The sequence below is a fragment of the Symphalangus syndactylus genome, chromosome 14 (assembly GCF_028878055.3).
Source record: "Symphalangus syndactylus isolate Jambi chromosome 14, NHGRI_mSymSyn1-v2.1_pri, whole genome shotgun sequence".
In the NCBI taxonomy this organism is placed as follows: Eukaryota; Metazoa; Chordata; class Mammalia; order Primates; family Hylobatidae; genus Symphalangus; species Symphalangus syndactylus.
Window position 1 is genome coordinate 26,340,897 of NC_072436.2, and position 25,563 is coordinate 26,366,459.

General features: G+C 42.4%; 2 protein-coding genes across 4 annotated transcripts in view; one reads left to right on the top strand and one right to left on the bottom strand.

The window, feature by feature from the left end:
• Window positions 1–25,563, top strand: part of POLE4 (DNA polymerase epsilon 4, accessory subunit) — a 162,304-nt gene that overhangs the window by 64,828 nt on the left and 71,913 nt on the right. The gene's annotated exons all lie outside the window — the stretch shown is intronic.
• The window catches only part of TACR1 (tachykinin receptor 1), a 168,046-nt gene continuing 163,332 nt past the window's right edge, over window positions 20,850–25,563 (bottom strand). For both annotated transcript variants that reach the window (XM_055241864.2, XM_063616595.1), the window contains one exon: window positions 20,850–24,091. In XM_055241864.2, coding sequence (XP_055097839.1) covers window positions 23,800–24,091 — 292 coding nt within the window. In that variant the 3' untranslated portion in view covers window positions 20,850–23,799. The remainder of the gene's footprint in view (window positions 24,092–25,563) is intronic.

Genomic DNA, 25,563 nt, shown 5'->3' on the forward strand with positions numbered 1-25,563 from the left:
AGTGTAGAGCCTGATGCAGTGTAGGAGTTCAATAAATGCCAACTACTGCTGTTATCATTCATTTGTCTTTTCCTTCTTTTTCGCTTATGGGATCCTGCTCATCCTTTAGGTTCAGCTCAGATGCCAGCCTTGCAGTTGTCCTTTCTTTCTATTATTACCCGCCTTGTGATGTCACAAGTTTTGTGGCTTTAAATACCATCAATAGACTGATGCTAAGTCATCTTCGTGCTGACCTCTGTCTGGACCATAGGTTCCTACAACTAACTGCCTATGTGATGCTTCCACTTGGATGACTCTAGGCATCTCTAACTTGAAAGGCCTCAAACAGAATTCTTGATCCCTTGACCCTAATATGCCCATTCTGCAGCCTTCTCTATCTCAGAGGATGGTAGCTCCATTCCCCAGTTACTCAGTTCCCAAATCCTGCAGTCATTATTGACTCCTCCCTCTCTCTCACACCAACCTGCAGTCCACCAGCAAATCCTCTTGATTCTGCCTTCAAAATACAGCTGGAAACAGACCACTTCTCTCCACCTCTGTACGTCCCCCTGGTCCAAGCCCCATCACTCTCACTGGGTTATTGCAGGAGCCTCCTGACTGGTCTCCCTGCTTCTGCCATTGTGGGTCTACCAGCTATTCTCACACTTCAGTCAGAACCATCATTTAGAAGTATAAATTGTAGGGCATCATGCCACTGCTCAAAAAACACCCTGGCTTTCCATCTTGCTTGAAGTAAAGACTCAAGTCCTTAGGTTGGCCTCCAAGGCCATATATATGTATATGTATATTTTGTTTGTTTGTTGGTTTTTGAGACACAGTTTCACTCTGTTAGCCAGGCTGGAGTGCAGTGGTGCAAACTCAGCTCACTGCAATCTCCGCCTCCCAGGTTCAAGCAATTCTCATGCCACAGCCTCCCAAGTAGCTGGGATTACAGATGCCCACCACCAAGCCCAGCAAATTTTTGTATTATTAGTAGAGTTGGGGTTTTACCATGTTGGCCAGGCTGGTCTCAAACTCCTGACCTCAGGTGATTTGCCCGCCTTGGCCTCCCAAAGTGCTGGGATTATAGGTGTGAGCCATTGCACCTGGCCCAAGGCCTTATATATTCTAACAGTAGTACCTCCCCCCAGCAACATGGATGACTCTCACAAATATAATGACTGAAAAAAGCCAAACACAAATAAATGCAGACTGTCTGCTTTTATTTATACAAAGTTGAAATTAGGCAGAACTTATTTATGGTGTTTGAAGTCAGGATAGTAGTTCCCCTTGGGAGGAGAGATGTTGAAGTGATTGGCAGGGGGTGAGGGGAGGTCCTAGGTGTTGGTAATACTCTATTTCTTGACTTGAGTGGCTGTGTGGTCATTTTGTGATAATTCACAAGCTGTGGCCTTACAATCTGTATACCTTCCTGTAGGTTTGTTATAGTTCAAGAAAGAAGCTTAAAGCTGCAAAATCGGGTTTGCAGATCTATAGGTAGAAAGACTCCTCTTTTTGTAAATTCCCAATGAGGCACTTGAAACTCTGCCCTGGTGACTTCTGGGCATCAGGCTGTAGGTTAGGATTGGCAAGTACATGTTGCATGCCAACTCCAATCAGTTAGTGGGGGCTGCCTGGAATGCTGCATTGTGAGGGGTTTTGGGTCAGTTTCTGGGCTCAGCAACAGCAGAGTGCTATGACTGAGAAGAGACATGTTATGGTGGAAGGACAGAGAACTGGCTGTGCTGTGCCTAGTACTAGCTAGTCCTGTTGATGGTATCATCACGTACCAGCTACATTCTTGCTTATAAAACACTCTATTTTGTACCAACACAGGATGGACCTGAAGTTTCAGAAGCATCACCATGTGCCATAGACACTCCTTTGCACCTCTCTGCCTATAATTTCTTCGGTGATCCATCATGTTCTAAACCCCATCTGCCTCACTCATCTCAAGCAGCACCTTCTATCCTCTAAGAACTGTGAGGTTCTGGCAGCACCACCCTGATTGGCAGGCATTTACCATCTCATCGTCCCTGCATCCAGCCAGCCTCCAGCTGCCATACCTGCTGCCCACAGTCAGGCCCCTGACCTCACACTGGCTGCCGTCACAGCCTGGGGCAGCCAGGGGGCTCTGGCAGTACCACCAGAGACAGTGGTAGATGGCCACCTGTGGACCCAGAGGACAGCAGTAGGTAGACCTCTACAGGTGGTCTGAGACCCAATGGCCTGTTCTACCATAGTTGTCCTTAAGCCTCTTTTCACCTCAAGTCAGGGTGAAATGGATGCTGACATTGTCTTTCTTTCTCTGTCCTGCAAACACAAGAACCACGTTTCCATTGCTGTGTTTTTACACTTGCTGCTCCCTTTGCATGGATCATTCTACACATGGCCATCTCCTTCTCCTCATTAGGTTTCAGCCTTAAAGTTGCTTTCTCAGACAGGCCTTCTCTGACCACTCTTAGTCATTCATTTTCACATTTATTCACTCAACAAATATTTGTTGAGCATCTACTCAGCGCCATGTGCTGTTCTCAGTGCAATGGTGCAGCCATGAGCAAAGATGAAACCCCTCTTCCCTATGGACTGTCCCCATCAGATCGGACGGAGTCAGATAGTTCAAAAGTAAAAAAATAAGTATACAATGCATCAGGTAGTGACAAATACTATGAATTAAATAAAAGCAGAATCAGGAAAGAAGAAATAAGAGCAGGAATTGGAGCCAGGGCCATTTTAATAGGGTTGTTAGAGGAAGCTACCTTGATAATATGACAGTTAAATAGGAACTGGGTAAGATGAGAGAGTGAGCAAAGGGAATGTCTGGGAAATGGTGTTCCCAGAGAGGGAACAGCTGGTACCAAGGCCCTGAACCGGGAGTGCTCCTCTCCTGAGATACCCTCTGTCATATCATCCTGTTTATTTTCTTCCTAGTACCTTTTACTGTTTGAAATTATTTATTTATTCATTGACTTACTGTTTTTGTGTTACATTAGGGAGGCTCTATGAAAGCAGGGATCTTACTGAGTGTTCACTGCTTCATCCCCTAAGTCTAGTATAAAAATACACCCAATAAATGGGAATCACTTGTTGACTTCCCATGTCAATTAGTGCAAGCCACAGGAACTTGCAAAGAAAAACAAAAGAAAACCGAAAGAAAGTTTTGGAATGAGGTGAGAGCTCACAGAATTATAGGCAAAGCCGGAGAATAGACAACCAAGCCTTGGAAAGGAAAGGGCAGAGGCCAGGTGGTCCTGGGGATCTGGTTGCAGGAATGAGTGGATGTCTCTGCAGAGCTGTATGCAGGAGGTGACTTAGCTTCCCTGTTTTCCCCACTGTGGCTCTCCTCTCAAGAATCCAACAGGCTAACCAGGGCTGGCTTCAGGGGTGTGTACCTGTCTTCAAAAGGTCCCTGCTTAGTTTAATGCTGTGCATTAAACTTGAAACTCTTAATAATTGAAACTCTTAACAATTGTTGAGCAAGTGACCTTACTTTTTTTTTTTTTTTTTTTTTTGCACTGCAAATTGTGTCCTGGGGCCAGCTTGGCTCATGTACCCTCTCCCTTCCCCCCAAAATCTCCCCAAAGGAAAATGGAGAAGAGTTACCTGGATTGGGGCGGGGAAATGGCAAATATAGCAGCCATCCCAGAATTCTGTTAAGCACTGGGTTTGTTGGGAGATGGGGGAAGTGGAATTGGCCATCCATTTCTAACTCAGGAGGCGAATCTCATGCCTGTTTCCATTCTCACCCACAAATGCTGTTTACACCATGAAGAAATAATTGTACTTGTGTGCAAGGGGCAAATAACCTATATGTTTACCCAGAGGGGGGTGATTAAATAATTTGTGAAGTCTTGATGTTACGTGGCAATTAAAAAGTGATAAATCTGTTTGTACTGATATAAAAATATATTTTAGACATATCGTTTAGTGAAAGGGCCACATGATAAAATTCAAATAGGATGTTTCTATTTACACAAAAAGCCAAGCTATTTATATATTTAAATGTAGAAGTAGAGAAGTATATACATGTTTGTATTTAAATATACATGTATCCATAGACATGTGTATATACATTTAAAGTATATATCTGTATTTTAAAAGCAGAAGTAGATAAGTATATATATTTAAATACTTTCTATATACATAGCTTATATGTGTATGTATAATATATACCATGTGTATGTGTATATATATATTATATATGTATTTAAGTGTAGAGTAGGGAGGACTGCACAGGGACCTGTTACTAGTGTTACCTCTGAGGTGGGGGTATTGGTAATGTGCATGAAGGGTAGTATTTAATTTAACATATTCTCCTTTCTTTAAATTTCCACAGGTATATGTTCATGTATATGAAAACCTCATGTGCAGATCATGCACCAGATCATGCATACATGGCCCTGGGTCTTCATGGAGGCCTAGGCCCTGCACCCAGCTCAGGTCCTAGCTGTACAGCTCTCAGAGTCAGAGTAGGAAACCCACTTGCTTCCTCTGAGATGATCCATTTGTGAGACTGGCATTTTATACTCATTCATACTTGTGGTCAATGTACCGTGTATTTTTTAAGCACTAGCTATGGGCCAGGCCCTTTTCTAGCTGGAGGATAACAGCAATTATAAGACTGGCAAGATACCTAGGTATATACTGGAGCTTTTTTTCCTACTGGAAGAAGAGAGTAAAAAGTAAGACAATTTCATGTCATAATAAGTGCTAGGGGAGCTGAGATGGGGGAGCTCCTACTTTGGTAGGGCCTGGGAGTACTCCCCAGAGAGCTAATGGGGAGCAGAGAGGGAACCCACTGCCCACGTATGGGGATCTGGGAGAAGTACACCCCATAGTGAGTGGGGGTTGGAGAGAAGAGAGTGTGGGGTGAGTGGGTGAAAGATTGGTCAAAGGCAGGGCAGAGCCCAGATCTACAGCACCTTGTGGATTGTGGCTGAGAGTTTGGATTTTATTCTGAGAGCAGTGGGAAACCACTGAAGGCCTTTAAGCAAGGCAATCAAAACATGACCTGATTGATATTTGCAGAGGTGTGTTGAGAATGGATTGTAGAGCTGGAAAGCAATCAGGGAGACCATAAGGAGCTGTTACAAGTTCATGGTGATTCTCCCTTCTTTTCTGGGGGTCTTAACAGAAAGAGTTGAGGATGGGGGGTTGCAAGATCACATCAACTAGAAAGAGATTCCAGGGATGAATGTGAGTCTGAATCACGCGATAACCCTCTTCCTTCCACACCAGCATCCTGCGGTCCTCTATCTCAACAAATGGCTCCACACAGCCACCTCGGCCAGAAAACTGGCTTGCCAGATCTCTTCCGTTACCTCTCCACAGCCTCTCTCTCTTTATCCTCTTCTGCATCCAGGTGGGTGCTGTATGGACCACACCAAAGGACTCCCTTGCTTTCTGGCTTCTGGGAGGGGTCAGCCAATGGGGAGTCCTGTAAAGAAACAAGAAGAAGGGAGGAGAGTGAAAACTGGATATTTTTCCCACAGGCTCATGCTGCTGGTTTGCCTCTCTTTGGCTGTGTTGTTCAACCAGAGGTCACTGTTTCTCTCATGGCAGCCCTTGTTACACAACACTGTCTTTCTAGGTCAAGTAACTGCTGCTTTCGCTTGTGCCTTCAGGCCTATGGGTGGTATAAGCTCCACCTCTGGGGACTGCTTGATCTCTGTGGCTCCCCTACACTCTGTCCATACTTCTGTCAACAATGACTTTATTAATCCTCTTGATGTTCTAATTTGAGTTTCTGTTTTAGGCCCTGTCTGATATATATGAGCATCATCCCTGATTCTTCTCTCATCATTTTTCTTTCACTAATCTATCACCAAAGTATAAATAAAATTTGTTTGTCTTTTTATTCCAACCTCAGAACTAGTGTCCTAACTCAGGCCATTATCATCTTTTACTGGGATTTCTGAAAAAGTTTTCTAACTAGTCTCCTTGCCTTCAATCTTGTCTTCATTCAGAAATTGTTTCCATTGTTGCTAACAGATCTTTCTAAGATGAAAACCTGGACTGGGCACAGTGGCTTAGGTCTGTAATCCCAGTGCTTTGGGAGGCTGAGGCAGAAGGATCACTTGAGCTCAGGAGTTTGAGGTTGCGGTGAGTTATGATCACTTAACTGCACTCCAGCCTGGGCAAAAGACTGGGGCCCTGTCTCAAATAAATAAATAAATAAATAAATAAAAAATAAATAAATAAGTCAAATGAAAGCCTGATCATATTTCTCTGTTTAAAACCTTTGAATGGTTCCTCATTGCTCTTAAATAAAATTCAAACTCCTATGTGAGGATTTCTAGGACTTGTACTACCTGGTCTCTGCTTGTATCCTGGCTTATTACTTCCCATCTCATACATTTTGACCTAGCCCCTTAAACTGCTTTCAGGCCTCAAAACTTCTGTGCCTTCTCTTACCCATGGGCCTTGTTTAACTTGCAACCAGGAAGTGCCAAGGCAAAGAAGACAGTGCTAAATCTGTGGCCAATGCACAAGAGGCTTTCGCCACCCAGGGGGGCTCTATTGCTTTTGAATAAACTCATCTTTCAAATTAGAACTGCCATTTTCAGATTAGGTGCAGCCCTCACTCTAAAGATAGTCATCTTGGGTGATTTCACATCCTGACATTCACAGATTTCTGTAACACTCAAAAGTTATTGGACAGAATTTCTTCAAGGAAACAGTGAGACCCTCTAGACCTACACTGTTCGATACAGCAGCCACTAGCCACATGTGAGCACTGAGCATTTGAAATGTGGTTAGTGTAGTTTAAGATGTGCTGTAAATGTAAAATACCATTATGATTTGAACATGTTCCCAAAGTTCGTGTGGTAGCAACTTAATCCCCAGTGCAACAGTGTTGGGAGATGGGGCTAATAAGAAATGATTGGCCGGGCGCGGTGGCTCACGCCTGTAATCCCAGCACTTTGGGAGGCCGAGGCGGGTGGATCACGAGGTCAGGAGATCGAGACCATCCTGGCTAACACGGTGAAACCCCGTCTCTACTAAAAATACAAAAAATTAGCCGGGCGAGGTGGCAGGCGCCTGTAGTCCCAGCTACGCGGGAGGCAGAGGCAGGAGAATGGCATGAACCCCGGGGGGCGGAGCCTGCAGTGAGCCGAGATCGCGCCACTGCACTCCAGCCTGGGTGAAAGAGCGAGACTCCATCTCAAAAAAAAAAAAAAAAAAAAAAAAAGAAATGATTGTCATGACAGCTCTGCCCTCATGAATGGAGCGATATCATTATCACAGGAATGAGTTTGTTATGAAAGTTTGGCCCTCTCCTGTCTCTCACTGTCTCTCATCCTTCCACCTTTTGTCGTGGGATGACACAGCATGAAGGCCCTTGCCAGATGCTGGTGCCATCCTTTTGGATTTCCCAGACTCCAAAATTGTGAGCCAAATAAATTTCTGTTTATTATAAATTATCTCATCTATGATATTCTGTTACAGAAACATAAAATGGACTAAGACAAATCCACACTGGATTTTGAAGATTTAGAATGAAAAAAATGTAAATATCTCATTAATAATGTTTATGTTGATTACATGTTGAAATAGTATTTTGATATGTTAGGTTAAATAAACATATTGTTAAATTATTTCTGCCTGCTTCTTCTTAATTTTTTAATGTGGCTACTAGTAAATTTACAGTTGCATGTATTGTGCAGTGCTCCAGATCCTACAGCTCCTCACTTTTCTAAGTGTGGTCTGTGAGGCAGCTCCAGCAGCATTACCTGGGAGCTGTTAGAAAATCACATCTCAGGTCCTATCCTGAATCTACTGAATCAGATGTTGCAGTTTAACCAGATGTTCGGGTTATTCACACACACACTGAAGTTGAGAAATGCTGGTCTATAGAGAAGGGGTGGGATGAACAGAGCCTTACTCATTCTTTCTGGATGCAGATACTTCTTACACCTCCTAAACCAAAGGCTACAGGTGTGCCTTTTGCTTTAAGGAGAGGAATTAAAAGAAAAGAAAAGAAAAAGAATGAAAATCTGGAGTATTTTGTTAGATTAAAAAATTCTTTAAACCAGATACAAATTCCTAGATCCTAATCAAGCATTCTGAGCACAGAGGTTTAAGAGGAAGTAAATTTAACAAACTGAGAGTTTTTTTTCTTAAATTACAAGTTCATAATAAATCATCCTCATCAGTTGAAGTATAAACTTTTAAGGAAGTAATTAAAACTCCTTTGGAACTCTAATAAAGTCTGAGATTCTGAGCAATCAAAATTTAGATTGCAAGCACCATTGCTGAGGATGGCTAGAACCATTAGAGTGATAAAGGGGTTGACGTCATTCTGAGTTCTAGGTCTGCATGGAACTATAGCAGGAATTGGCTAAGAAAAGTCTGATGAGAGACACAGAAAGAAGTGCAATTACTTTGTGTTTAAAATTTCTTTTTTGATGAAATTCAAATAGTAAATGCCATTTGTTATTAAGCTTTAAACCACACTTCCCAAGAAATTTTAAGTGTCATATGACCACATTTCTGTGGTCACCATAGCTGCTAAAATGCAATACTTGGCCGGGCACAGTGGCTCACACCTGTAATCCCAGCACTTTGGGAGGCAGAGGTGGGTGGATCACCTGAGATCGGGAGTTCAAGACCAGCCTGGCCAATGTGGTGAAACCCCGTCTCTACTAAAAATACAAAAAATCAGCTGGGTGTTGTGGTTCACACCTGTAATCCTAGCTACTTGGGAGGCTGAGGCAGGAGACTCGCTTGAGCCTGGAAGGTGGAGGCTGTAGTGAGCCGAGACCGTGCCACTGCACTCTAGCCTGGGTAACAGAGTGAGACTTTATCTCAAAAAATAAATAAAATAAAATATTTGGCATTTCTAGACCCATTGCTTGAAGCCCACTGACAATATCATATCCCATTAGATAAAAGAAAAGAGTGGTAATAAACCTTTTTATTCTGAATACATTATTATTATTATTATTTTCTTATATGTTTACTCTTATGAGCAGCTGTACTCATTTGCCAGAAGAAACAGAGTGCGATAGTTGCATAATTCTTTGTTCCTCTGACCCCTAGCAACACATGCATGCTTAAGGTTAAAATATTTTATAAATAAAATATTTCCCTTAAATAATATATTCATATTACAGCAAAGGGCACTGAATAGGTGCATGTGTACTAAGATAGCTGCTTCTGGGATGATTTCTTTTTTTTTTCTTTTTTTTTTTGAGACAGAGTTTCACTCTGTCACCCAGACTGGAGTGCAATGGCATGGTCTCAGCTCACTGCAACCTCTGCCTCCTGGGTTCAAGTGGTTCTCCCACCTCAGCCTCCCGAGTAGCTGGGACTACAGGCGTGTGCCACCACACCCGGCTAATTTTTGTATTTTTAGTAGAGATGGGGTTTCACTATGTTGGCCATGCTGGTCTTGAACTCCTGACCTCGTGATCCACCCGCCTCGGCCTCCCAAAGTGCTGGGATTACAAGCGTGAGCCACCGCGCCCGGCCGATGATTTCTATAATAGGAGAAATTCCACCTCCTTTAAAGACCTCTGATATTCTGTGCAAGAGCTTTGCTGTAGATCTCAGGGATCTCCCCAGATGAGAGTCAATAACTCTATTCTCATTAAAACATACGAATAGCCATCATATCCTGGAAGCTCCAGGAAAAGATATTTTACTTCCCAAATTGTTTCAAACTTGTCCCAAGTGATGGGGCTGTCGTTCTCAATCTCCATTTACTGATTCCTCAAGTGTAATGCTCTTAGGATAAAGTCAAAGTGTGTATTTTTTGTGTGTTTAATTAAATTTATTTCTGCTTTTCCTCTTTCCAAAAAGTTCTGAGGCAATTATTAGCAAGAATGTATGCAACAAAGCAAATAAAATGAAAATGGAGTCAGACAAAGATAAATACACGGAAACAAGTATACTAATGATAAGATAACACCAGCCTGTGTGAGACTCAAAATTCTATTGTGAAGTTTCTGGAATCCAGGGATAAAAGACAGGCAATGAATATTACACAACTCAAGATCAGGAAGGAGGAAGTACAGCGGTTTCCCAGTAGAGTAAAAATTTTCTTGGCAGTAAACTTCAAAAAAAATTCTCATGCAGAGATTATTTAAGGAGTGTGGTGTGACATTGTGGCTAAATGGACTTATAATAGCACCTTCTTCCTTAGGGGTATATGAAGATTAAACAAAGCAGAACATGCTGAACCCTTAGACTTGTGATTGACACATAGTAAACTCAAATAAACATTAACTATTATCATCAGCATGATTTAAAATTACATATATATTACATTGTTAAATTAATAATTATTAAGTTTTTAATAATTTAATAATGGTTAAGGTCCTCAATAATGTAATTATTAATTACATTATTTAAAAATAATTTAATAATTATTAATGTAATTAATAAATACATTGACGCATTAATAAACACTAATACTATTCACAATAACTGTTTTACAGCAAATGCAGAAGCAGATTGTATTTAGTTGTTTTTAGCCAAGAGCATAGCGAAGGTGTCCAACAGGAGCCACAGCTAATGTGGTCCAAGCATAGGGCTGCCTCACAGTATCAAGTAACATTGCAGAGGGGACCTACAGGAATGGCTGGATTGCACAACTCCTAGACAACCCATCTCAGATATGGTTCTTGGCCATGCAGTAAGCCATGAAGATACATCAGTTGAGGAGGGAACTAACTTAAAAAATACAAATTAATAAGGGCAAAGATGTGCAATTCTAGAGACTTTCAGTAAGTTGCTTACCAGTAACTACTAAGTGAAATATTAAGGGTTACTAAAATTTGGTGTTCAAAAAACTCACATTAACATTATACAAAAATTTGCTGAGGATCCTAATTCAGCATTCTACCAAGAAGTCTGGCTACTCCACAGTGCTTGATCACACTGCAAAGATCAGAGAATGGGAGGGCTTCTTATCAGTTCATCATTAGCAGTACCCTGAGTTTATTGGACTTTTCCTTGGAAACTGTGCTTGATTTTTAATGTATTAATTTATTTTTCTGAAGTTCATTTGGCTAGCCCCACAATGGGCTGTGATGTATATTTGCATTAACAGTATTGCTGAAGTTACTGTTTGTATGATCTTCTCAAAACGTCTTTGTTTCCGGGTGTTGTCCTCATGGAATTTTGTCTATTGGAATAGTTTTCTCTGACTAAGTGACCAGTCAAAAAAATTTGAGAGCCACTGCCTTAGATTTTCTTTTCTGGGTATCACATCTCTCAGCTAGACTGACTAGTGCTTGGAGAGCTATCACTACACGTTGCTCTGGAAACCAGCAAGGATGGCGTAGGGTTGACTTCCTAATGTATATGTGGACCCTGTGATGTTCCAAATGACCGGATGTAGTTTATACAGATTTATTAAAGTTGAAAGCCTCAGGGGAAGTCAGCCTGCTTCTATACAGAAATGAGCCATGGTGATAATTTCAAAAAATGCCAGATTTGTTTTCTTTCTTAGAAAGAAGTTTGATCTATTGATCTACTCTAACTTTGTTTGTTTGTTTGTTTGTTTTTAAGACGGAGTCTCACTCTGTCACCCAGGCTGGAGTTCAGTGGTCTGATCTCAGTTCAGTGGTCTGAACCTCCATCTCCTGGGTTCAAGCAATTCTCCTGCCTTAGCCTCCTGAGTAGCTGGAATTACAGGTATGTGCCACCACGCCTGGCTAATTTTTGTGTTTTTACTAGAGACAGGGTTTCCCCATGTTGGCCAGGCTGGTTTCAAACTCCTGACCTCAAGTGATCCACCCACCTTGGCCTCCCAAAATGTTAGGATTACAGGCACGAGCCACCATGCCTGGCCTAACTGTTGAATGAAAAAAATGTAAATATCTACTCTAACTCTTGAATGAAGTCCTTGATTCAATTACCAAGGGTTATATTATCAAACATGGCAGAGAAGATGGTGACTTAGAAAATTTTCAGCACTTCAGTACCATGTCCGTAATAGTGTACTACAACTGATCTGTACCACCTTGTGAGAGTCAATTGTCCATTTTTTTAGAAATTTAGTGAGATGGTTATTAAATCATTGGTAGTTTGAAATTGGCCACAGTGGTAATATTTACACTGGGAAAACCAGCAACTGTTACAAAAATATTTTTTCCAGAGAGCCAGTTATTAAATATTTACCAGCATATCACTATCTGTGAACCATCTAATATTAAGCAATATAGTCTCCTTGTGTACCTCGAAAACTCAAAATGGGGTTTACCCATCTTCAAAAAAGGATAACTAATTATTTTTTCCTAATCATAGAACTATTTCTCTACAAGTAATATTTAAACCTTCTGTTAGCTTCACTCTAGAGACATATTTCAGATTTGTATCGCTTAACTGAATATTTAGTATGAAGAAAAAATAGATTTCAAACACCGCTATAATATTATCAGCCCCTATTAAACTTCATTCTATCTCAATTATTTATTCACTCATTTACTGTATTTACTCAAAAGATATTTATTAAGCTAATCTAATCTAAAATCAGCACTTTGTGCCTGATACCATGCTAAGAAATGGGTGTACATTGTAAAGCAAAACTAAGTTCTTTGCCATAGGATTTACAGTCTAATAGAGATTACATACTTTAAAAAAATTCATACAAATCATTTATATTAGAAATTGTGATAGTGCCATGAAGGAAGAGAACAGGATGATATAAGAGAGAATAAATGTGGGGATCTATTTGGAATGGGACTGAGGGTGATGGGAAACATTTTCAAGAAAGTAACATTTGATCTAGGATTTGAAGGATAAATGGCAGTTAACCAAGCAAAGATGAGGGGAAGTTCGTTAAGAAGATGACCAAAAACCAAGTAAGACCCTTTGTAGAGTTCATCAATCTATCCTCAGGCTTCAAATTCATGGACAGAAACTATTTTTGTGTCAAGATGTATAATCTTGGCATAGTTACAATGCTTTTGTAAAACTTGTACAGTTATTCTTTCAAAATTAAGCTGGGTGAAGTTGATCTATCTTTTTGTGCACACTCATGTATCGTTACCTTGAAATTCTCATAGATAAATTAGATAAGGATTAGTGTTGTAACTCGTGGTAATTCTGGGGATGGAAGGGTTGAGTGGAACATGGTTGAGTGGAACATGGACAAAATATAATCCTGGTCTCTAAGTATGATCCAGCTAGTAAGAAAAATACCACAGACTTGAATAACAGACATTTTTTTTCTCTCAGCTCAGGAGGGTGGGAAGTCCACGATCAAGGCAACAGCAGATTCAGTGTTTGGTGAGGACTCTCTTCCCTGTTCACAGACAGTTGTCTTCTTGCTGTGTCCTCACATGACAAACGGGAACAAAGACCTCTCTGGAGTCTCTTTTATACGGATCTAGGCTCATTCATGAGAGCTTCATCCTCATGATCTAATTTCCCAAAGGACCCTCTTCCAAGTACCATCACATTGGTGATTAGGTTTCAGCCCATGAATTTTGGAGGTGGGGGCACAAACCTTCAGTTCATTGCACCTTGTTGTTAGAACAAGGACCTAAATTCAGAATAAAAGACTAGTTTGAGTTAATATTGAGTGCCTTGGAACTGAATTAAGATCTATTAAATTTCCCATAAGGTCAAGAATGGCTCCAGAGCTGCTTTGGTCAAACAACTCCCTGGAATTGTGTACTCCAGTATGATCTTTTTGGAAACATCTATTTCTTCTGCTCTTGACGGTGGGTTTCACATGAGGTCACAAAAAGGAACATGTCTTGAAACACTTGGCCAGTGTTTCTCAAAGCCTGGTGCCTGTATCAGAATCAGCTGTGTGATTTGTTTAAAATGTTGATTTGGAGGCACTGCCCCAGAACTACTAAATCACAGTTTCTAGGGAATCTGCAATGATTATTTGAAATCTTCTGTATGCTTATAGCCTTGTTCCACAACTTCCTGCCTCCTTCCTAGTAGAAGACCTTGCTTTCTGCATCTCAGAGAAAATTGAAACCATCAGCCAGAAGAATTTCTCTGATATCCAACCATCGAGTCTGCTAGACTGCCTTCCCCCTTTGTCTGCCATCTTCTTGCTGTGCTCTGCCTTCCACTGTCCTGCTTTCTCAGAAATTGTCCACTAATAATTCTCTGTTTTCTCTCCTGTATATTCAGCTGTGCTTTCTCAAAAGGATTATCCTTCGAGGCAGGAAATTATGTTCAAGTCTATTTTATTGAACAACAAATACAAATTTAAAATATCTCCCTTGGTCCCATACTACCTCTAGCTACCATCTTCTCTGCCCTCTACTTCTAAACTAGCCTTTTAGAAGGAGTTCTGTAGGTTTGCATTTCTATTTCTTTCTTCATCATATGTTCATTCTTCAGCTCACTGTGATCTGCTTTTAACTCATGACTCCTTTCAAACAGCTCTTGGTAAGGCCACCACTGATCTTTTGATCATTAAACTTACCAGGCCTTTTCTATTTACCCTCTTTCTCTACTAATTCTCAGTATTCAACATCACAGAGATCTTTTCTTGGAATATTCTCTTTCATTGGCCTCCAAGACACCACATTCCCTGTTTTCTTTTCTTCTCTCTGGGCACAATCTGACTCCTCTTCTACTCAGCTATTAAAAGTTGCAGTTGATTACCCACTGCTATCACACTTGGCAAGTTTATTCATGCCCATAGCATCAACTGCCATCTCTAATTGAATTGCAAATTTATATTCTCAGCCCAACTGCTTAGTTGATGCCTTCTTTGACGTCTAAAAGTTATCTCACATAGCATGTTTAAATCAAACCCATAATATTTCTGCTTCTCTCCTCTCCGAAGCTTGGTATCCCAATGTTCTTTGTTTCAATAAATGGTGGCATCATTTAACTAGTTACATAAGAAAAACCAAATTCACCCTTGAAACCTCCCCTCTCCTTACAACCAGTGCCATCACCAAACAAAAGTTTCTCATATAGTTTCTAAACACTTCTAAAATTCATCCATTTCCTACCCATCCACACCCACCAATTTAGTCTAAGACCCCATCTCTTCTTCCGTGAATGATAGCAATTGTCTTTTAATTTAGCTTCCCTTCAGCTGGAGTGATCTTTTCCAAAAGCAGATTGATCCTATCACTTTCTAAATCTTTTTGTGACTTCCTTTGATAATTCTTATCATGGTCTACAAGGTTCTCCAACACTCTCTGCCTCCCTCTTTTCCAGCCTCACCTACTATGTTCTCTTCCCTCTTCCAAGCAGGCACATTATTCTTGTTTTTTCAATACCTCAAAATGCTATATTCTCTTTAGTCACAGGACTTTCTCCACACCAGTTCTTGGGAAAGTCTTTCCCTTCTCTGTCTAATGAACTCTTGCTCGTCTTCAGGGTCTCATTTTCTCAGGGAAGATTTTCCTGACCTCAAGTTGTGGATCCAGTTTTTTTGTTATTGTTACAGGCTCTCATAAAAGAGCCTTTCTTCCGTTAATCATCCTTATCTCAGCTGTTAATTATACTCTCATTAGTGGGGTGATTTGATTAGCATACATTTCCATAAGCCTGAAAGCTGTTTCTAGTGGGAACCATGTCTGTTTTTACTCCTGTTGCATCCTGATGCCAGCATTGGGCCTGGTGTGTTGCAGGAGATCAAAGAGTGAATGGATGAAGAGCTAGGTGCCCTGGCTCGAAGGATGCTTTATATTTCTTGTCAGAGGGGTCATCAAAGATTATTTCTGGTGTATCAAAGCACCAACATTGCCCTCCGTCCATGGGAATGAGTTATCTTCTGTGAAGAAATATTTCTAGGGTTTTGGTAAATATTTGTTGAAAGAATGGGTTTTGGGAAATCTCACAATTAGCCTTTCTCTTATTATGTAGCCAAAAAGCAATATGCAGATACTGTGTATCCAGCTCCTAACCACATGCTAGAGGCTGTTCCTGTCATCATGATATATCATGGAACCCAGTACTGTTATCTAAAGATGGATAAAACTGGGAAGAGTTGTGGGTTATAGTTTATTATTATTATTTTTTTACTTGTTAGAAGAGAAAAATCTATCTGACTTCTGCTGTTTTTGTCTCAGTTGCTTTTCGATTTCCTTCTCCCTCTTTCCCACTGCCCACATAAACAATATTGCTCTATTATATAGACTTCTTTCCTTGCTTGGATATGAATCTGAGTTGAGCATAAAAGGGAAGCTGTAAGTAATCAACAAAGCCATAAAATTGGGTTGAATGTTAGGATTGTATAAAAATATTTTCCTATAAAATGCTCTGGGAATTGTTTTCGAATTTAGGAAATACAAACAATTCCACTCTGAGTTGGACACTACTCAAGATTAGGGCCTCCCAGAAGTCAGCCGCTATGGCATATGTCTGAAAATCTAGAAAGTGAAAGTGTTAGATTTTAGTTTTGATTTGGCAAATTTCCATAAAGGAAGACTAAAACAGGGAGTAGTAGGTGGGGGATAGTGAGATTCCTTCCTTCAGAGGAATAGAATTAAAATGTTGGAAAAAATAACACTGGAAATGTCCAGATAGGGCAAAGTTGAGAAGTGGATTAGGTGGTAACCCCACGTCCCTACAGCTCCTCACACTGTCTCTCTTCCCTCTGGTGGTGCTGACCCTGCATCCATGCACCCAGTCAGCTTCTCATGCCCAGTCCTTTGAGAGGCTACCTTGACCATGTGAGGCAAGCCCTGCGTGTTAGGAATCCCCTCCATTCGCCTGCTCATACTTCATTCTTTCCTGTCAAAGCCCCTCCTCATCGACTTTCCAGCCCATTTTCTGTTTCTATTTTGCCTACTCTGGTGGTGCCATGGGCCATCTGCACTATAATCACTGACATGCTTGTTAAAATGCAGATTCCTTGGCCTAGCCAGCGCTCAGAGTCTCTGGGAATGAGGCCAGGAATCCAGATTTTGGCAAACTTACTAAGTAAATTATGCACATTAGGGTTTGAAAACCATTCACTTGGTCCTTCTAGTTTTCAAATTCCTGGTTCCTTTGCTTGGGTACTGAGCTTACCTTTCTTTCCTGAATCAGCAATCCTGTGGGCAGCCTTTTAGGTAATTTTCTGGCTCATCTTAGCTTCAGGACACCCTCATTTTCTCAGGCAATCAAGCAGTCTCACTCCACACTCCTGACCCCAATATCTAGGTGAGTTTGGCCTTCTGGGCAGGACAGGGATATCTAACTTTTTAGTTGTAAACATGAGATATTATCCTGCCTAGTGACATTTGTCTTTCTAAAAGAAGACTTTATTCTCCAAAGAAATATATATCTGGGGAATTTTGTGCACTCAAGACTAAATGTACCAAGATTAATTTCAGCGGGAAATCTTGGCAAGCACTCTTCAAATCATAGTTAGAGTCCAGCTGCACATCTTACCTAATCGTAGGGATGACTATAGTGACTGTGAAGACAATTTACCCTTTGAAATATTTGTCCAATGATCTAATGGGGTTATGGAAGCTTGCTACTCCTTGAAATACTACCATATCAACTAGCTTCCTGGCAATGTGTGTAGGGAGGTCATGCCAGCATGGGTTGGGGCATCTTTAAGAAAAGGATAGAGGTCCAGGAATATGATAAATAAAAGAGAAAGAAGAGGATCTTTCTTAAGACCTTGGGCTTTTGGAATTGGTCACCACTGAGGTTCACTTCTGGCAAAGAAATTTCAGAGAAGTTACTTCAACTATGCCCCATTGTTCTCAAATTAAGTTAAGGACAACAATACTGATTTCATGGAGTATGAGGATTAAATGTGATAATGCACATCCAGTGCTTGGCACAAGATCTACAGAGTAATGCCTGTTGTTATCGTAGTCATTATTATAACATTTGAAATGGGGAGAGGGAAGGAAACAGTTTTGTTCTTCCACTTTTCAGAGCTTCAAACTTTTTGGGAGCACACATTTCTATTTTCACTCATGTGCCCTTTTCCTCTATCAAGCAAGGACCTTGAGGGTATCTTGCACTGTGTGACTTTTCCCACTCCAGTTAGTATACAGATGAACACCCAGGCCAAAGAGCTCTGCAGCATGAGGGGAGCACACAGGAAAGGCAAGGGCCGCCTGCCCGTGGTGATCACTGGGGATGAGCTCTGAGGTCCTGCATGCTGGTGTAGAGCAGCTGTAGTGCCTTCTTCTGTTCAGCTGCTTCTTTTTAATGTTGGGACCAACTTGGGCATCCTGCTGTGAAAGCCATCTCAGTTTGGGAAAGTGGGTGAGAGGGTTAGGGAATAAAGGGAGAGTGAGGGTGGGTGACTACATATGATGGGTGAGGGGCTTTGGAGAGATGGGTAATGGGAATTTGTGAGTAGGGATGGATAGGTTCTCATTGTCTTAGGTAGCTGGGGCTGCTATAACAGAATGCCATAGACTGAGTAGCATAAACAACAGAAATTTATTTCCTACAGTTTTGGAAGCTAGAAGTCCAAGGTTGTTGTGTCAATATGGTCAGTTTCTGGTCAAGGCGGTCTTCCTAGTTTGCTGATGTCCATGTTCTTACCTTGTCCTTCCTATGGCAGGGAGCAGAGAGAGAGATACAAGCTCTCTTGTGTCTCTTATAAGGGACTAATCCCATCATGAGGGCACCTCCCTCATGACCTAATTACTTTCCAAAGCCCTCGACTCATCATATTGGGTGATTTCAGCATTTGAATTTGGGGAAGGACACAAAGCTGCAGTCTATAACACATACCAAGTCTTCTGTTAATTAGTGCATCAGTAAAGCATCTAGAGTAGTGAGGTAAAACCTAGAGATTTCAGCATAGAGAGCGTTGGGAGGAGAGGGCTTCCAGGGTTGGGAGCAGTGTCAGATGAAAGAGTAGAAAACAAACAGAAACTGGAAGTAAGAAGAAGAAATAAAGGAAGGAAGGAAGGTGGAAGAGAGAGCAAGAGAGAGAGAGAGATACACAAAATGTAGGGAACCTAGTTTTGAATCTGTATGAAAATCTCTGCAGCTAACATGGAATATGTACAGCTAACATGCCATCAGATAGTGACTGCAACAGGGCAGCTGGCCCTTGGGGTTCATGTTATTGCTGATGTTGTTTAGTCACTTGTTTCTAATTGTCAGTCTTTTCCCCTTGGAAGCTGCCCAGCTTGAGAGAGAAGCCAGGACCAAAGTATGCAACTCCTTGATGCTGAATTTGGTGCTTGTGAGATATGAGGCTCCATGGTCTCCATCCTCTTCCTCTGTTTTCCTGAACTTGGTAGAAATAAATAACAGTGTCTCAGAGCATTGCCTGTGGGGTTCAGAGAAGCAATTTCTACAATCAGATGCTCCTTTCACCTTTGAAGATGAAGGAGAAGAACATTTTTGTGTGTCCCCACCATACCCACTGTGCTGGGAGCTGTGACTGAAATACTGCTCTTGGATTCTGAGCTCAGGAGCTCCATTAGAGAGTATTACTAAAGCCAGTTGTGGTGCCCAAGGCTGAGCACTTTCATCGTGCAGGCAGGCCACACATGCCTAGGAATAAGTGAAAATGACTTTGCCTCTGCACGGGAATGTCTGCACTCCGCATCCTGTGTTATTTCTTGATTTATAATTTCTTCAATTCGTAGTCTTCCCTCAGCTAACAAGTAAAGAGTGAGCATACCCCTTCATCATGAATTTGGCATTTTTACTGCCACAAATATTTTAAATGACATTCTACAGCTTTAACTCATCTGAGTATCTGAGGTGAGCTATGATTTTATTCCAAAGCTATTTCTAGCTTCCCAGCAGCCATTCTGGTTCTCCCGGGGCTCATCTGCCTCTCACTGCTCTGAAAGTCTCCAGTTCCTTGTGACTCTTTTATAAACAATTTAAATTGTCTCCTCCTCCTGGGGAGCAGAGGGTGAATGATTTCTTTTGAGAAGATTCAGCTTTAATTGCACCTCTTATTAAACACACACAACGTTTGACATATGATTTGTGGGGATCTTGGAGGGGACTTGTGGATTCCTTAAAGCTTATCCACATGCCCCCGTTGAAGATGCCTCAATTTAAATAAAACATCTTTATTACTTGTTTCTGATATTAACTGTTAGATAGTCTATCTTCTCAAAACTCCCTCTTTCAGTGCCTTTGCAGTTGTTGCCACTACAAGTCTGTTACCAGCTGCTTATTGTTCTTTTGATGGAGCTGCTGGGAGTGAGGTGGCACAGAGGACAGGCAACCCAAGGTGTAGGAGGCAGATTGCCAGGGCTCACAGGGATTATCACTGATGTTTCAAAGCCTGCCACAGGTTTCCTGACGTGTGTTTTCCAACACATGGGGCTGGATCAAAGCTTGGGTGGTAGTTGTGGAGGTACATGGCTCAGATCCCTCTTTGAGGAAGAATGGCAGGGCACTTGGCTGGCAGCCTCCAGCTGCAGGGCTTCGGCATCCACCATGGTGTTCAAACACTGAACACTTTCCCCAGAGAGCCCCAGCCAGTGGCTGAGCATGGCAGGGCATCAGGCCTGGCCATTTCTGCTAACATGCAATGTCTCTCTGGGCAATCTTTGCACGTGTTGGGCTGGGAGCTGCACCACAGTCTGAGGCTCTTCTAACCACCCTTTTTTTCCCCAGGTGTCAGATTGGCATGGTGGTCTGAAGGCTGTCCCTGAGTACTTCTGCTTTCTTTCCCCTTTGTCTTTCTCAGGTGTTATTCCCCCCAACCTCCTGTCCTGTGAAAACACTTGTGCTTATAATGCTATTGTCGTGTCTGCATCCTGATACAGCTCTGTTCATAGGCAACATCACTGTCATTTCACATAATCCCACCTCCCTTCTGAGATCTCAACCTGGGAACTGTTCCCACATCTTCCCAACCCATTTCATCACAGAGTTAAGAGTTTGCTGAACATTGATTCCATCCTTCTAGCTATGCAAGTTATTAGGGTTCCTAGTACCATCCCATTTAGCATCCTATAGGATGTTTAGGACTCCTAGAGAAGAGACAGAGGCACAAGGGAGTGAAACACATACTTTATTTCTGTATAAAGACTCTTTCCAGGAGACCGGGCTGGAAAACATGGAAACCTCAGGAATGACCCCTCTCCACTTATACTCTTCTCCCACAAATCAGGCCAATGAGGTCAGTTCCTGAGTCCCCTTTCTCCAGGATTCCACTCAGTCCTTATCTCTTAGTATTCTGTTGGGGGGTAAGGAGGAGAGGGACTCTTGTTCTCTAGCTCCTCCGATAAAGCCCCCCGCTCAATTACTGTGATCTAGGAACTGTGAGTTCATGATATACATCAAGGCTCCTCCCTGAGAAAGCATGAGGAGGAAGAGATTGGCACAATACAAATATCACAGTGACAGCAATGAGATCTCACATTTTGGAAGTCACGTGACAAAGAAGGTTCCTTGATATTTCATATTCTATTACTACTGGACATTACACCAAGGAAACACACTTGGATAAACACAGGGTGACACATTTCTAGAATAAGAATGTGACCCATGCACAGTACAAATCATGGTGTTTCTCACATGTGGGAGTTGATGACAATTTTATAAGTTAGTGGACATTGGAGACTGGGTCAGAGGAAGGCTTGCTGGCACTCTCCAAGCAGATGCTTTGCCATATTGGAAACTGCCCGGACCACCCAACATTCCCTCTTACTATGCACAGAGATGATGCTGTTCAACCATGTTCCTTTAGGTCCCCTGGACTGACTGCCAGCTCCCTTTGGAAGTACCCCAGAGAACCCTCATTCCAGAGGCTCTCCAAAGGTCCCAGTCTTTGGCTTGACTGCCCATGTTGAGTGTGGGTTTTTAGAATGCTGTGGAGAATCTGTCCTCTCAGATGCCTCCAAGACTGCTGGGCAGCTTAGACTCACTAGGACTGGTGAGTTAGTTAGTGATGGCCAATAAGGTAGGCTCCTCAAGAGCTGCAGGGTCTGTGTGTTCCCAGCTGAGGGCAAAGTCCAGAGCAGCCGCTCAGTTAATCCTTGTTGAGCTCAACTCTAACCTTCTCTTCCACAGATGTGATGTCCCCAACTTCTTGACACCATCTTCTCAAGTACTTCTCATAATCATGTTAGCTCTTTACATTCTTCCAAAGTGAGTAATCCATACACAGCAAGATTCTCTATTGGAAGTATGACTAATGCTTAGGGCCCTAACTTTCATTGCTGCTAAATTTTGTCTTCCATTTATATATCTGCAGTGATCTGGCTTCACTTAGTTTATTTAATACTTTCCATGCTGCTTTAGAGAATGTGGTTCTCAAGGTTTTCTGGCTTATACTGTTGCTTCTTCCCCCAGGCCTGTGGATGCCCTGGTAGAATTAGAGCCAGTAGGGTTGGCAAAGGCTGTAAACCGTGCACTGTTCTCCCCTTAATGCTATGGATGCGGCACATGTGCATCCATTATGCAAACTACCAGGAGGACATTTATGGATGTTACAAGAAGCTTCTGCTTCCAGCCATATCTGGAAAAAATACAGATCTGGGAGACAGAAAAAAACAAAAACAAAACTGCATGCTCACCTTCTGGAAACTCTAAATCTAAATTAGGATATAAAGCATTCAGTTCATGGCTCTTGGAAGACTGTCCTTTAGGGTTGATGAGTCATTCTACCCCTTAGAGATGGAAGCTGGCAAAGCCATGGGGCAGGGAGGAGACATTCAGAGAGTCTGAAGGGAAGATGCAAGATGCCCTCTTCCCAGAAGTGGATCTGCAAAAAGTGCAGCCTTCTTGCTTGTCGCACATATGAGCACGATGCTAGTGTAAAACTAAGAATGAAGGTTAGGGTCCCCACCCTAAACACCCAAAAGGTCAAAGCAGGAAGCCCACGTTTGTCTTCTCTGACAGTGTTCTGCAGCTATGAAATTCTGCCTGCCAAAGCTGGATGGATGCAGGCCTTGGCATGAAGTCCTCTGCTCTGTCAAAAGCCAAAACCTTCCAGGAGAAGGAATGTACTCAGGATTTTAAGATAAATTGGAGAATGTCTGAGATGGATAGTTACAGATGGCCTTAGCAGTTGCTACATCTCCAGGAATTGGGTATTAGTTACGAGACTCACTGCTCCTATTCTTTTCTGTTCTTTTATTCTTCGTTTTGTTTTTTTTTGTAAAACAAACAAAAAAACTCATACAATCCTTAAACCACGGGATGTTAAGATTTGAAGGAACACTTAGATTATCTAGTTTAGTCCCCTTGTTTACAAGTAGGAAAACAGGGTCAGCTACACATTAAATGTAGTGCAAGTCTCCCAATTCCTGGTCTGTAAGAGACATTAGCAGGTATCAGTGGACATATTCTGCTTGCGTCGGCTGCTCAGGACAGTCACTGGGGACATAATGTGGAAGCCCGAGGTTCTCAATCTCATGATATAAATGTATTGAAATACTGAGATGCCAAAAAGGGGAATACATATGTTTCTTTTCACAGATGCTTAGAAGACAGGGCTAAATTTTTCATTTAGATGTTATGTGGTGCCTTCTTTTGTTCACCCTGTCAAGTGTAGGCTGGGGTGATAGGAGCCTCCAGCTGCAGGAGGCTAATCTGAGATAACTTTATTGAAGTAACATGGGGCCCCAGGAAAATGAGTCTTCCGGGTCTGCAGCTATGCTGCAGAATTCATCCCGAAATGAGCAGTCGCATGCAGCCAAAGTCACTTCCAGAATCATGGAATGAATGGGCTTTTGGGAAAAGCTGGTCCTATCTTTTATTTTACAGGCTCAGCAAAGTTTAGTGATTTGGTTTGAGTCACACAGCATGAGGGTGGCAAAGATAGGGACATATTGAGATTTTTTGACTTGAGGATGGAATGTTTTCCCTAAGCCATACTGACCCTTTTTGCAAGCCCCAATGTGAGGGTGTTTCTGATGGTTCCAGATGAAGAGAATTTCCATGCATGAAGGGAGGCAGGTCAAAGGCAGTGGGGGCTGCATCTGCCAAAAGCCCTGTGGCCTAGGAGAGCACATTGGAGGAGAAGCTGAAGCTCTCTGTCATGGTCTTGGAGTCACTTCGTGAAGAGCAGTTGGAGGTCAGGTCCAGGGACGAGGGTGTGGCCTTGGGGCCATCCTCTGGCTCCTCCTCGTGGGCCCCCACCACTGTGGAGATGGTGGTCTCCAGGCGGCTGACTTTGTACACACTGCCCTGGGTCTGGAGATACCGGGTGGATTTCATTTCCAGCCCCTCATAGTCGCCGGCGCTGATGAAGGGGCAGCACCGGAAGGCATGCTTGAAGCCCAGACGGAACCTGGAGAGTGAGCAGATGAAGAGGTGATCCTTTGGGACGGCCTGCTCAGAGGGCTGCCCACCACTGCATCAGCTTGTTAGCACATGGACATACCCAAGCGTGATTCTTTTATTGTTTTTAAAATTAAATGACAGCTGGAGATGCTGAGGCCAAAAAGGCTTAAGGGTCAGTCAATAAGGTCAAATCCAAGACTAGAAAAAAAATCCAATACTGGAACAATCTTTATGTGAAACACGTCTTTACTGGGGGTGGCCCTGAACTATGCTGTCTCCCCTCACATGGTGTCAGCAGACTTGGGTCAATTCTACCTCAACAAAACGCATTCACCAAGTGTTTACTATGTGCACAGAACTGTGCTAGTTACTGGGAGGTAAAAACACACATCAAGATTCAGTCCTTCCCCTCGAGTAGCCTGTTAACTGAAGGAGAAGTCTCTGCCAGTCATGTTCCTTCAGTGTGCCTCAGTTTCTCTGGTTGTTAAATAGGAAGAATTAACCTCTACTTAAAGGCATGCTGTTAGACTTAACCTAAAAAAAGTGTAGGTGGGTCATGAAACTCTTAGAAATAAGGGTGAATGTGTGAGTTAGACTAACAGAGACCCTTTGGACAAGTTGAAGAGAATGTCTTTCCCCAAATTCCTAGTACCTGAGTGTCTAATTCACAGAAGGCACCTTACAGGCTGAGGACTGATGGATATAAAGATGGTAACAAGCATTTTATTCCTCTCCCGCCTCCTTCCCCATCCAGAGGCTGGTGATGCTCTGGATGACAGACTGTGCTGCAGCCTTGTGTGTCCCTGCCTGCTTTTGGGAGCCCTCTGCACCCCATGGTGAATTCCCTACTGCTGACCACCATTCTTGATGGGCTCTGCCTTCTCTTACTTCTCTGACATTGGCTTCTGCTGCAGGATGGCTCTCCCCAACCCCTTCGACTAAGTGAGGGCAGGAATCAGGCCTCTGGGGTCAAAATTCCTTTTTGCCTTACCTTGTCCTGCTGGAACTGCTGCAAGAAAATGGGTAAAACTGCTCAGATCATAAGATGGAATGGGAAAAAGACGGTGAGAGATCAGAAAGGGTGAATATGCTCTGTGGGGGGATGAAATTCTCTTTCTGCATGCATAGCCCGCTGCGTACTGGATCCATAGAGCAGAGTGAACAAACTCACAGGCCATGGCCTGGAGCCTGGATCCAGCTTGCAGACCTGCCTTCCATGCATTAACCACAGAAGTTTTTAATTCCTCCACTAGTTGCCAGTATTTAAAAATCAGAAGACTTTGGACAATAATATGGATTTCTGGTTCCCCTTGGAAAAGAAAAAAGAAAATCAGTCCACTCCGGGGTCCCATTCCTGGATGGTGATAATCAGCCAGGCTGAGTTGTGTGATGACAAGTTAGCTGCAGTCCCCACTTGTCCCTCTTGTATCACAGCTGGGTTTACTCATTTAGGATGGACGCTTGGCCACTGTGTATGTA